Below are 13,638 nucleotides of genomic sequence, written 5' to 3'. Positions count from 1 at the left end.
CCTAGTCCTCTTTTCTCAGAGGTAGTCCCTATTATAAGTGTTAGCTATGCTAAATAAAAAACTGATTTATAGAATTTAGATGATGGAAAAGATTTGCTAGTTGATTTAATCCACTACCTTGCCCAGTTCCTATAGTATAGGGTATGTAACAGTGAATTGTATAGCCCAGGGGGGACCAAGATACAGCTCACAGAGCTGTGTAACCTGGCCTGCAGGGCTCCCCAAGAGTCTGGAAATTTGGTGGCAGTGCAAGCTGTGGCCACCCCACCAAATTTTTGGCATCATGGAGAGCCCCACAGGGCAGATCCAGAGTGTGGAGCTGCATCATTTGGCCTGCAGGACCAGAAATTTGACAATGGGCAGAGTACTGGCTGCTGCAGTACTGGGAATCATAGCAATTAATGCTGCTGCCAAATTCCTGCACAGATGGCGTGGCTTCACGCTCCAGGTGTAGCTTTTAGAGCAGGGGTGGGCAAAATTGTGGCTCTGGTTGGTGGCTGGACTCCATTTCCCAGCAGCCCCTGCCTGTATGGCTGGGGTCAGTCTTCATGGCAATCCCAGACTTGTGCTATCACACTTTGCCCGCCCTTGTTTTAGAGGGCCAGTTGCTTTAGACACCGCTGGTGTAGGCTAATTTTAAATACGTTCATTGATTGCAACCTACCATTTATATGAAAAAACTCATAAATGTAAATACGCACTTGTGAATTATGGGGGAAGAAATTGATATGAAAGACCAAGACTTGAAGGAGAAGGAGCTTTGGATTAAAGAGAATCAGTGAAACCAGATTTTGGTTTGTCTTCATTTATTCTTATCTAAGTAAGAAAGCATGCATACCATATGTATGTATTTTTACTGTCAGGAATAACTTCTAATACTAACCTTAATAACAATGTCTCCAATACATAATACTGTCTGAGGCAAATATTCATCATAATATCTCTAATAATAGGAATCACGTTTAAAAATAAATAAGGAAAAATGAGTAAGAAGAAAGATACGGTTTTACTCCTACTCCACTTTTTTTATCTGAATGTCACAGCTTAAAAAAAGATCCAAATAATTGATATTTTCCAGACTTGTGCAAAGATTTGGGAGAGAAAATTAATGGTGTTCATGTAGAGAGAATGATGAGCAAATCATTCGTCAGTTAATCTTACATAGGAAGTCATCTATTTGTCTCTTATGCCAAAAAATTACTCTAAGCTACTTATGCATGATCCAATTTGGAATGAATGACCCACTTGTTCAAGCCTGTGTTCAGTGAGATAGCTCCAATTGAAATGTAGGAAAGGTCCAACGGCTTAGCTTGTGTGAGTTAACACACAAGCCTTTCTCCCAAATGACAGAGAAGTATAGATATTGTGAGCTAGGATTTCATTTCAGCTATCCCTTGATTCATGACAGTGCTTAAGTACACAATTCAATAAATCCCTATTCAAGACAGAATTTTGTACATGCTTAAAATTGGGTGCTGTCCTAAGCATGGATGATTTCTATAAAGCAGCGTAAATTCAGAATAAACTCCATTCAAGTCACTGGTGTTTCTTCCGATTTACATTACTATAACAAATCAGCCTGGTTCTGCAGCCAGACAGCAAGGAAGTTACCAAAAAATATTTAGAAGTCTTAATGTTTAGATTTAATTGAGTCAGTTTTGGTAGTAGTAACAAGCTATAATGGACCTGAAATAATAAATGATCCTTTCAAGTCTAACATTATAACTGAAGTCTCAGCAAGTGTTATTCTAAATGGATTAAACACGTAATGGTTGAAATAACATTTAACCAGACACAAATTACTGGATCAAAAGATGACTGAATTTTACTTATTCAAAAGCCAACACCTTTAAGCAGCCAAATCTAATTGGATCTGCTTACATGGAGACTAGGGCCTTGAGACAGAGAATGAAAAGTGACTGAGTTGCTTGCTGTTTCATTAGTAGAACAGTTTCTATTTTCTTTGCAGGAAGTTTATTGAGTCTGTGTTCTGAACTGCTGAATGTCTTTTATTTCTAACTGGGTAAATAATAGACTAGCTAGGTTATGGAGAAATAATCTGGGCTTTCAAGGTCACATCTGGTAGCTTTCCCACACTGGACCTGATTCATTTTTCAGTCTTAAGAATATAAAGTACCTCCATTTAAATCAATGTAAAACTGATCTGAGAAAATAATTTGATCCATTGACTTAATAAGATAACTCATTAAGAGATAATTCATTAAGAATTACAGAAAAAAGAGTCCATGTAGAGAATGGATATGAAGAATAGGTTTTAATGGTAAAAAAGCTAAGCCCAAATGGATATCACTGCCTTAGGCTGAAATGTGAGGAAAAATGTCTTGCATTCAAAAGCTTGTCTAACTATCCCAGCTACATAGTTGGTCCAATAAAAGATATCACCATAATAAACCCTTGCCTCTTTGCCAAAAAATTCATTTTCAAAAGTCAGTCAAGGGAAATTGGGACCGCTACTGGGTTTTACAAGGCCACTGATGGCAAGGTTTGTCAGCACCTCCTTTGCAGAGGGCAAGGTGCTGAAGGTTCTTGAGACTGATTATCCAGCCCCTATTCAACAAACTATTGCTCTTCAGCCAGGTATCTCTCTATCTCCCACCTCTCCTTTTGGGGGAAGGTCACTGAACAGGTGGTTGCCTGCCAGCTCCAGGCACATCTGAATGCACAGCCCTTGCCAGTCTGGCTTCTACCTTGAGCTCTTTGCCTTCAAAGACAATCTTTGTTTAGAGTTCAGCAGAGGAAATTATACCCTACTGACCTTGCTAGATGGATGGCAGGAACAGGGGCTGAGTTCAGTTTAGGGGTTTTACACAAATTTTCCATTATGGCTCAAGCCCTCACTCAGAAACCTGGGAAAATAAATGCTACTTGGAATTCCAATATGAACAACTTCCCATCAGTAGGGGTGTGCAAAACGGGCTGTATTCTATTTGGATTCGGTTTCGGCCTGAATCAGGGGGACAGTGATTCGATTCGTTGATTCGGATCACTGTCCTGATTTGATTTGTCCGAATCTGAAGATTCAGTGCTGATTTGGAGAATCAGTGATTCGACCATAGACACAACTTTATATATTTTTTCTACATACCTCATGATACCAGGTGTGGCTTATGAACACTGAGATGGTGGGGCAGATGGAGTGTGCCACAGGAGCACAGAGGGTCCCCTGCGTGCTCAGCGGTGGATCCGGAAGTGGACCGGAAGTGCTTCTGGTCCACTTTTGGGTCCACTGCCTAGTGCTCTCAGGATGCCCCCACACTCCCGGGGGACACTCCATCCACCCCAGCATCTCAGAATTCACAAGCCACCTGGTACTTCGAGGTATGTAGAAAAAACATTTAAAGCTGTATCTATGTCTGAATCGCTGAACCTCTCTGAATCCATTTGGAGAGTTCCGATTCAATGTGGGGAGATTAAAGGGTCTCTTCATTCAATTCGGAGATTTGGCTGCCGAATCGAGCCAAATCAAATCAGCGACCAAAGCTTCACACAGCCCTACCCATCAGGCATCGTTATACTATAACAGGGCTTATTAAAGGGGGGAAATAAAGGGACTAACAACAATCTTAGGAAAAACCTGAATAGTTAGTAACCCACCCCAACCAATTATTAACAGTTTGTGACAGTCACTATGGTCAGAGTTCTCTCCCAGTCTGATACAGGGTGTGTTTAGTAGCTGGTAGGGGCAGTGTAGCTGCTAGTCCCCAAATTCCTGTTGCCTTACCACCACTTGGAAGGCACTGTGCTGCCACTGCTCCTTACCACCACTGGGGTGCTGCTCTGGTGCTGCTGCCACAGAGGGTCCTGCTCCACCACTGTTGCTGCCATTCTTCCTTGCCACTACTGGGGGTCATTGTTCTGCCACTGCTTCTATATTCTGATGCCACCCAGGTCTCTAATCCCTTGAGAAAGCTCAAGGATCTCAGCGCTTTTATAATCTAATGGATATGGGTCCCAACCTGACCCACTATATGTACACTGCACATTTAGTCTCTTTTAGAAACAAGTGGATAACAGCTCTCAACCTGAACACATTTCGGGGATTTGTACATCATGAGCATTCTTCCCTGTGAGGCTTGATAGCAAATGCAATGCCATCCCAGGGGTAGCTCCTGCTCGTTCAATGTGCCCTTCTTGTTCAGTGTGTATATGAGGCCACTGGATGAAATCCTACAGATTTGGAATGACATATCCCCAGTATGCTGATGACACTTAGCTCTTTCTTTCTTACTTCCCTGACCCGGACCCACATTCTATGTCCTATCCCAGTACCAGGCTGCAGGTGGGGATTGGATGCATGTGAACCAACTGAAGTTGAATCCAAACAACACAGAGATGATGGTGCTGAGCAGACCACTTGACTTGCGGGTATTGGAATACCTATCATCAATGGGGTTCAGCCTTCACTTGTCACTCAAGTTCACAGCCTTGGGAGATTCCTGGATCTTCTGCTGCCCCTGGATCTTCAGATGCCAGTGGTAGCTAGAAGTGCCTTTCACCAACTTCATCTGGCGAGAAGGCTGTCATGCTTTCTTTCAGTTCTGACCACCATCATCTATGCCTTCATAACCTCAAGGCCTACTGCAATGCGCTCGACATGGGACAGCTCTTGAACATAAACCCAAGTAATCCTTAATGTCTTTTTAGGCAACCCTATGAGAATGGTGTAAATTTAGCTGAGGTCCCAGTAAGCAATGAAGAATTATATGGGAGTGAAAAACTGGCTGGATCCATTTAGCTGTTCAGCTGCAAATAATCCGAAAGTTAAGAGTGGCAGTTAGATAGAACAGAGAGTTCAGAGTACCCTGAGTGGATATCTCAAGGTCTCACCAGGTGTTTTTTTTCTTGGAGACTGCTAGGATGGGTACTCAGGTCCACTCTGCTTAATTGCTGGTCTCTGGTGCACCTGACTGGAAGCAATGGTGAAGCTTATTTTGTTAACAATAAACCCAGTATCAAAAGGTAAGTGATGTAGACATGGCCTAAAAATATCTACTATTTTATTTGGTCACATGTGTTCAGAAAGTGTGACAAAAGAAATAAGGGTCATAAAGTTCTTTGTTTCTCACACTTATTTTCTCTTTCTCTTCTGCAGAGGGGAACTGTTTTCCAGAATGGGATGGCTTAATTTGTTGGCCCAGGGGGTCACTGGGAAAAATGTTGGCCGTTCCCTGTCCTCCTTATATCTATGACTTCAATCACAAAGGTACCATTTTTGTAGTTATCGTAGGCTGTATCTGAACCAAATGAATAGCTGAGTAGAACAAAGGATTAATTAAACTAACCAAGGCTCCTTTCCTCCTTTCAGGAACGGCCTTCAGGTACTGTAGCCTTAATGGAACCTGGGATTTTGTGCAGAGTTTAAACAGAACATGGGCCAATTACTCTGAATGCCTTCACTTCTTACAGCCGGAAATCAACTCAGGGAAGGTATGGCATGTTTTCCCAAGAGAGAGTTTCAGTGGAAAGAACAGGTTCTCAAATTTGTGTCTTCACATTTTCACTCCTTTATAGTTCTTTACAGACATGTGGAAGTCTTAATGCCTTTTATACTGTTGTCCTGTCATTGACATCATTTACCCAATAGTTTTAAATGAAGTAGAACCTAATTTAAATAATGTAGAAGCAAAGGAACAAAAGATACCCAAAGCTCTTTCTTCTGTGAAGTGCTTCTCACCATTCTGAATTTAGTTGCATGGTCTAAATTCAACCTTGGCAAAAGAATTGCAAGGCCTATTACCTTTGGTAAGCCTTGCACCTACTTTCTGCAAGGCTGATTTAGCTTGAGATTCCTGGCTCAGAAGCGTGGGCCCTTCATTCCAGTGACTGGGTGGGGAATCAGGGAAACATGGGTTTTTTAGAAACAGAAAGCTGGAAGGTACCACCCAAGTTACTGATTCAAGTCCCTTAGAATTACAGACAACAATATAAGAAGTACTTATCCAAAAGAGTACACAGGAGCATCCTCTCAAGCCCATCTTGAAAAACACAGCCACAAAGCACTCAATCAAAAAAAAAAAAAAATGTACAGCATGCCATAGGGACAGGCAGTTTAGGGAGACAAGGGTGTTGGACATGCATACATTTTGCAGTACTACAAAAAGTAGCACTTTATAGAACTGCAAAAAATAAAGTGCTATAGGGGCATGCATAGTCCCCTGGCTGGAGCGCTACAAAGTCACCTCAAAGGTACACGTGCCAGCTGGGGGAAGGGGAATAGAGAGTGGCAGGGAGCTGCTCCTTTTTCCTCCTCCTCAGCCCCTGATCACCAAGAGCCTGCCCTTTCCCTGTGAGGCTAGAGGGGCAAGCTGTCAGTGATCAGCTGGCAGCTGCCAGTGGGAGCAGCAGCTGTCAAAGACAGCACCCACAACTGCTGCCGCCATTGTGGGGGCCTCTGCTCCTCTCAATTGGTGCTTACAGTGGTGGTGTTGGCATAGGCAGCTGTTGCCAGTTCTCCCACAATGGTGGTGGCAGTAGCAGGGTCTTAACAGGACTCTGTGACAGCTTGTCCTGACTGGGCAGGCTCCAAGGAGCAAGCCCCTCTCTCACTCCCATCCCCTTTTCCAAAGGGGAGGGAGAGCAGTATCCTTTGGAGAGACTCCCTGCCATGCTACATATGGTGCTACAAAACATAGTGCTATACAGAAGTTTGAAAGAGGAACACTTTTGTGGTAAATCCACCATTTGGGGGCACTACAGATGGTAGTGGGCACTCACCGTCTGTATTGCTACAAATGTAACAGCTAAGGGCACCACCAGATGCCTTGCCATTGCAATGACAGCTAACTTGTTAAATTAATATAATATTCTCTGTTGGCAAAAAACACCTTTGGTCTCTGCCAATCTGACATGGAAGAAAGCCTGTTCTTTGGTTTTTCTTGAATAGGACATGGCATGCAATTGATAAGCATTATTTAACAAAAAACCCTCAAACATTTTTATGTATACTTTTTCCCTAAATAATGTCAGTGAGGCCTATAGCTTTATGACTGTGAATAATTGAGTCATATTGTAAAGGCACTGAGTTATTTAATTATGCAGCCTGGCTCTTAGTAGGAGTTCAGAATCTCCTATTGTGCACAACTCCCACTAAAACTGATATTTATCTTGCAGCTGGGTGCCCACATAAATCCCAGTGCAGAATCACAGTTGGAAGATGCTAACTCTGTTTCACTCTTATACCTATCTTTGCTGTATTATAGACTTCCAGCAAACTGGCTTAGAGCGATTCTCTTAACAGCAAAGGTATTGGCAAATGGATCCAGAAATAAATGCAGCAATAAAAATGTAATCCCTTCAGCTCCAGGATATTAAAACCATGACTGTTTAACAGAAAATGGGGAAAGGATAAAGGAATCCCTTTCCATAAAGGGACTAATATTTCTAAACTAGCCTCCTGTTATCTGCTGTGGGGCGGGTTGTAGTATGACCATATAGTAAATCAAGACTACCCGTTCCTTCACAGCTTCCCCTTATCTTAGCTGCACAGATGGAAAGCTCTACATAGCTTATGCTTCTCAGCCCTAGGAGGAAAACAGATAGCAGAATTAAAAGAAGTGAGAACCTTAACTCCAGTCTCTCCAGTGCTCACAGTAGTAGAGCTGAGCCTACATAAGGATGGGAAAATATGTTCCTGTCTCCTTTGTATCCAGTTACCCCCATCAGCCGTAATGAGTGGGGGAGCTGACACTGAACCAAAGTTCAATGCTGCCAACTCATGGTTTCACTATGAGTCTCATCACAGTCAGTGCTTCTCTTCAAGCTCTTGTCCCAAGTTTTTTTTATCATTACTTGGCAAATCCAGTTTCCATTTTCTTAACAAAAGTAAGTTTCTAGCTTTCTTGGATACAAACAAAAGCTTAAAGAGAAAATCAAATGCAAATAAAAAGAAACCCAAATATATTATTTTAAAATATCTAATTATATCTACTGAGGTCTGTGATCTTACACCAGGGATGAATTTGGCCCTATCACATACACGTAATGTGTGGTTCTTTTTAGGTGAAACTGGATTATTGGAGATTCATAGATTCCAGGGTTGGAAGGGACCTCAGTGGGCCATCTAGTCCGACCCCTTGCCCCTGGCAGGCCAGAAAAGGGGCACCAAACCTGGGATCCCATCCAGGTACTTGTCCAGTCTCCTCTTGAAGACCCCCAAGGACGGGGCGAGCACCACCTCCCTTGGAAGCCCATTCCAGATCCTGGCAACCCTGACTGTGAAGAACTTTTTTCTAATGTCCAGTCTAAACCTACTCTCCAATAGTTTATGGCATTGTTCCTTGTTATTCCAGGGGATGCCCTCATAAACAAATCATTGCCTACTGTGTGCTGTTCCCCCCTTATGAATTTGTACGCCACCACAAGTTCCCCTCTCAACCTTCTCTTGGAGAGGCTGAAAAGGTTAAGGTCCCTTAGCCTTTCCTCACAGGGCCTTCCCTTCAGGCCTCCAATCAAGACGAGTGGCTCTTCTTTGGACCCTCTCCAGGTTGTCTGCATCCCACTTGAAGTGCAGCGCAGTACTGGACACAGTACTCTAGCTGCGGCCTGACCCGTGCTGCACAGAGAGGAAGAATCACCTCCCTGGACCTGTTTGTGAAGCACATACGGATGCACAAAAAGGTGCAGTTGGCTCTGCCGACTACTTCATCACACTGATGACTCCTGTTTGTCCTGGAATCAACTGTGACTCCAAGATCTCTTTCTGCCTCAGTGGTGCTGAGAAGGTCGCCCCACCCCAGGCTATAGGTGTGATGGCAGTTTTTCCTCCCTAGATGCAGCACCTTGCACTTGTCCTTATTGAATTGCATCCTGTTGTTCTCTGCCCATTTTCCCAACCTGTCGAGGTCAGCCTGGATCTGGTTCCTCCTCTACAGGGTGTTAGCTTCACCCCATACTTTAGTGTCATCCATGAATTTGGACAGGGTGCTTTGACAGGAAGATTGTTTAGCTTATGCTGATTAACCAGTGAAGGTGCTTTCATTTTCTTTTTCAGAGGGATTTCTTTGAACGTCTCTACGTCATGTACACTGTTGGATATTCCATCTCCTTCAGTTCACTGGCAGTGGCTATTTTCATCATTGGCTACTTCAGGTGAGTGAGTCTAGTACCAGCTTCTGTCAGTTTTCTTTGGTCCAATGTGATAAAATCATGTTCCTCATTCACAGGGAGTAGCTTGGTTTCTCTTTTCTTATATTCCTATGTATGGTGCTGAGTGTACATATTGTACAATGTGTAGAGTGGTTTTCAATGGCTACCTGGCAGTTCTGCATACCTTAATCAAATAATTTTGCTTAAAGGGCAAATAATTTACAATAACTACATAAAAACCGCAAGCAGCAACAGACTTGATAGGATTCCTGTCTCCAGAATTGTTGAAGGTGACACATGCAGCGAGTCACAGAATGGATTTTGCAGACCTGATGGCTTAATTTGTAACTGAAACGGCTGGCATCATGTGGACCTATCCATTTCAGTTATTGATAGAAAGACTACTGCTGCTTGCTCCAGCTGTTAAGCATTGAATACTTACTCTAACGTTCACTTTTGAAAGATTTTGCATTTTGAAATAACCAAAGCAGGAACAGACTTTACAGACTCCATTTCAGTTGGCAAGGTTATTATTTATATTATAGTCTCCAACAGCATGCTTGACATTTCACAGAAGGCCCAGAAAATCAGAGACCTTACCTCTCCTTGTTCCTCTTTACACTTGTTGGCAAGAAAATTGGTACAGCATAAAGGAAGTTCTGAAAGTCCTGCTTTTGGCCACTGCAGAAGACGTCCATTCATCTGCCTTCTGAAATTTCCACTGCACATCTTTGTGTAGGGAGCATGCAGGAGCAGTATATCAGGGAAAGGGGCATCTCACCACAGAACATGGTGCTGATTCTGAGCAGTGCAGTGATCAGGAGACAGTCTGGGATGCGGGGGGTACTGTAACTTAGAGCAGGTCTACAGTGCAGTTACTGAAACTCATATAAGCGCACCTGAGTGAGCTCTGAATTGACAAGCTTTTGCATTGCAACAGTTTATCTTTTGCCTCATGGAACTCAGTGTAGGTAAATGCTTGAATGGCTGCCCTGTTTTGAGCAACTTGCTTCTGTGGCTATACTGCTAGCAGAACTTAACCTAACTTACTGCTAGGTTAACCTAACTTACTACTTAACCTAACTTAAACTAATTTAAAGCTGTCTATATGAACTGCAGTCGTAGCAGTAGCTGCAGTGTAGACATACTGTTAGCATCCTGGCTTGTCTCCCTGGGCTGTAGTTTGAAGGTTTTGCCTCTAAGACAGTCACAGCACCAGGTGGCTTGCAATATACATTTGCCCTGTGACAAAACCCTCGGTGACTATCTACATGCATTGTCCTGGAACAGAGGTAAATTATGCAAGTTATACTTGAAACATGCAGGATACTTTTTAACTCATTTTTTCCTTCTGAAAAACTGACCTGCAGTGACGTAGAATTCTGATGCATAATCTGGCAAAATTTGATACCATTTTTAGTACAAACAATTGGAATTGCAGGGTGAGGAATACCAACAGTTTCCATTTCATTATTTCCCTTTCGCAAAGGTCATCAATAATACAAAATAGTTGGTAGAAAATGGCTACCTTATTCAGATTTAACTGTGGATGACAGGAGATGCTAGGAGTTATCTTCGTTAAAAAGAAGAATCCCAGTCTCCCTATTCCCATTCTTTGGGGCCTGATACCCATTTTACATCAAAGTCCTGATCTTTGGTTTTATTGGTATAGGGTCTTTAACTGAGTATAAGTGTCATACATAGCTGCTCTAAAACCACTTCATATTACCAGAGAAGTATAACAGGCTTCAGGGCCAGATCCAAGAAAGGACTGCAACCTATAGTCTTTAGGTGTCTGGTCCTCAGGATCACAACTTCAGCATTAGGCATCTGGGGCATTATTGCATGCCCGGCATTTCCAAGGAGGGATGCTGTCTAACAACCCACCCACCCACTCTTGCTTGCATTAAGTCCAGAAATGCTAAACCCAGAAATGCAGCAGTGAATCCACTCCAGGGATGTCTCCCTACAGCTACTCTTGAGATCTGTCTTGAGTGTGCTTGAAAGTGGCCAGGTGGGGCACCACACAGTGGCTTCATGGCTGTGTTTTGAAGTTTGGCATGTGTGAACCACATTCACAGGTGAGGTATAGAATCATAGAAAATTAGGAAGTGACCTTGGGAGGTTATCTAGTCCAACCCCCTGCTCAAATCAGGACCATCCCCAACAAGATCATCCCAGCCAAGGCTTTCTCTACCCGGGTTTTAAAAACCTCCTAGGGTAGAGATTGCACAACCTCTCTGGGTACCTTGCTTCAGTGTTTCACTACCCTCCTCATGAGAAAGCTCTTTCTAATACACAACCTAACCTTCCCTTGCTGCAACTTGAGACCATTGCTTCTTGTCAGTCATCTGCCACCACTGAGAACAAGTTAGCTCCATCCTTTCTAACCACCCTGCTGGTAGTTGAAGTCTTCAATTAAATCCCCCCTCAGTCTTCTCTTCCCCAAGCTAAATAAGCGCAATTCCCTCCGCCTCTTTTTATATGTCATGCTTCCCAGCCCTCTAACAATTTTTGTTGCCCTCCTCTGGACTCTCTCCAATTTCCGTGTCCTTTCTGTAAGGGCAGGGGGACAAAACTGCAGATGTGACCTCACCAGTGTTGAGTAGAGGGGCATAATCATTTCTCTCAATCTACTGGCAGCACTCCAGGCCAGTATGGTATTAACCTTCTTCACAATAAGAGCACACTGTAGGCTTATCATCTACTGTAACCCCCAGATCTTTCTTGTAGAGCTGCTGCTTACCTGGTCAGTCCCTGGCCTGTACCTGTGCATAGGATTATTCCATCCCAAATGCAGAACTTTGCACGTGTCCTAAATGAACCTCATAAGATTTCTTTTGGTGCAGTCCTCCAATTTGTCTAGATCTCTCAGAATCCTAGCCCTACCTTCCAGCATATCTATTAGGGGTGCATCAATAAAGATTTTTTGGGCCGATACCAATGGGCAATTATTGACCAGACGTATAGGCCAATCCTGATCCAATTGCCAACATGCAGCCCAGCAGTATGGAGAGCAGAGTCCATCTGGTAAGCCTGTTGGGGTGAAGGGGCATGGGGGGTGCAGATTGAAGCCCTCATGTTAAAGGAGGGAGTGGGGCTGGGGTAGGGGCAGCTACTGCCCAGCTGGGGCAGGGCAGGGTGCAAGATGGAGCCAGCAGCTCATCCAGAGGGTGCAGGGACACAGCTCCTGCCACTGCTCACACCACCGGGTGAGGTATGGGGGCTTGGGCTCTCCAGGATCTGTGCATGGGATTAGGGCAGGCTGCCACTGTGTGCTCAGGCCCGAGGCTGCTCCAGCCTCTTTCCAGCAGCTGCACTTAGGCTGGGCGGGGCAGGGTGGATGGCAGCGGCAATGGGATGGGGGGCCTACAGTGAATTTTTTGGTGGCTCTAGTCCCCCATAGTCCCTCTGCCCCACACCGCCCTGCCCTGCCTGGCCCAAGTGTAGCCACCAGGAAGAGGCTGGAACAGTCCCAGCCCCAAGCATGCAACAGGTAGTTTGCCCTTGCTCCACACACAGGCAAATGCACCCCCCATGTCTTCTCCAGGGGTGTGTGCAGCAGTAGGAGCTGCCACCCTTCTCCACCTCCCTATGTCCCCAATGAGATGCCAGTTCTGCCCCACACCCCACCCCACCCCACCCCAGCTGAGCAGTGCCTGCCCCAGCCCCAGCCCCACTCCCTCCCTCACCTTGGGGACCTTGATCTGCATCCCATACCCTTTCCCTCCCCCACATCCCTTCCTCCCACCAGACTTACCAGCCAGACACTGCTCTCCAAGCTGCTGAGCTGCACTCCTGGCCGCATGCATGCTGTGGCTGTGCATAAGCACACGGCATTTAACAGTGGCGATGCATAGGGGGTGCACAGGGATGCACATGCACCCTCTGAGAGTGCCGGTGTAACCCCTGACCAGCCGCACTCACTGCTTAGGCAGTGGGCAGGGGGGACAGGCGGGACCACTGGTGCCCCCTCTGCAAGCACTGGCTGGGGAGTAGAGTGCCTCTGTGCTCCCAGAAGCCGCCGCAGCTGGTGCAATCGGCCGCAGCCACTCCCGGAACTGGCTACAGCGATCAGCTGGAGCGATTGGCCACTTTGCAATTGGCTACTTCACAATTGGCTGCGGGGGGATCCCTCCCCCCCACGTCAGTGAGATTGGCTGTAGGGGGATGAACCTGGTCGCTGACTGGCCACTGGGGGAAACGTACCCACCCTCCCCAACTAAGGTGCACCAGTCACCCATGGCATTTATCAGTGACATAATTGGCTACATCACCCAAAAAAAGCTGATTGCCGATAAGGTCAATTTTCCTTTTATCGGTGTCAATACAATATGGAGTGTATCAGTGCACCTCTAATATCTACTACTCCCTGCAGCTTGGTGTGAAGATATTGAACAAACTGGCCCCAGGATTGACCCCTGGGGCACTCCACTTGATACTGACTGCCAACTAGACACTGAACTACTGATTACTACTTTTTGAGCCTGACAACCAACCAGTTTTCTATCCACCTTATAGTCCATGCATCCA

At 44.9% G+C, this 13,638-nt stretch overlaps 1 protein-coding gene across 1 annotated transcript in view; it reads left to right on the top strand.

Moving 5' to 3' along the window:
* PTH2R (parathyroid hormone 2 receptor) overlaps nt 1-13,638 on the top strand; it is a 94,553-nt gene that overhangs the window by 37,522 nt on the left and 43,393 nt on the right. Inside the window, exons 3-5 of the mRNA XM_090041225.1 lie at nt 5,114-5,224; nt 5,327-5,448; nt 9,011-9,108. Of these exons, the coding sequence (XP_089897351.1) occupies nt 5,114-5,224; nt 5,327-5,448; nt 9,011-9,108 (331 nt within the window). The remainder of the gene's footprint in view (nt 1-5,113; nt 5,225-5,326; nt 5,449-9,010; nt 9,109-13,638) is intronic.

Source organism: Crocodylus siamensis, chromosome 4 (genome assembly GCF_052110815.1).
Source record: "Crocodylus siamensis isolate JL-2025a chromosome 4, ASM5211081v1, whole genome shotgun sequence".
Lineage (NCBI taxonomy): Eukaryota > Metazoa > Chordata > Crocodylia > Crocodylidae > Crocodylus > Crocodylus siamensis.
Note: the sequence above shows the minus strand (reverse complement) of the source record. Positions and strands in the feature narration are given on the sequence as shown.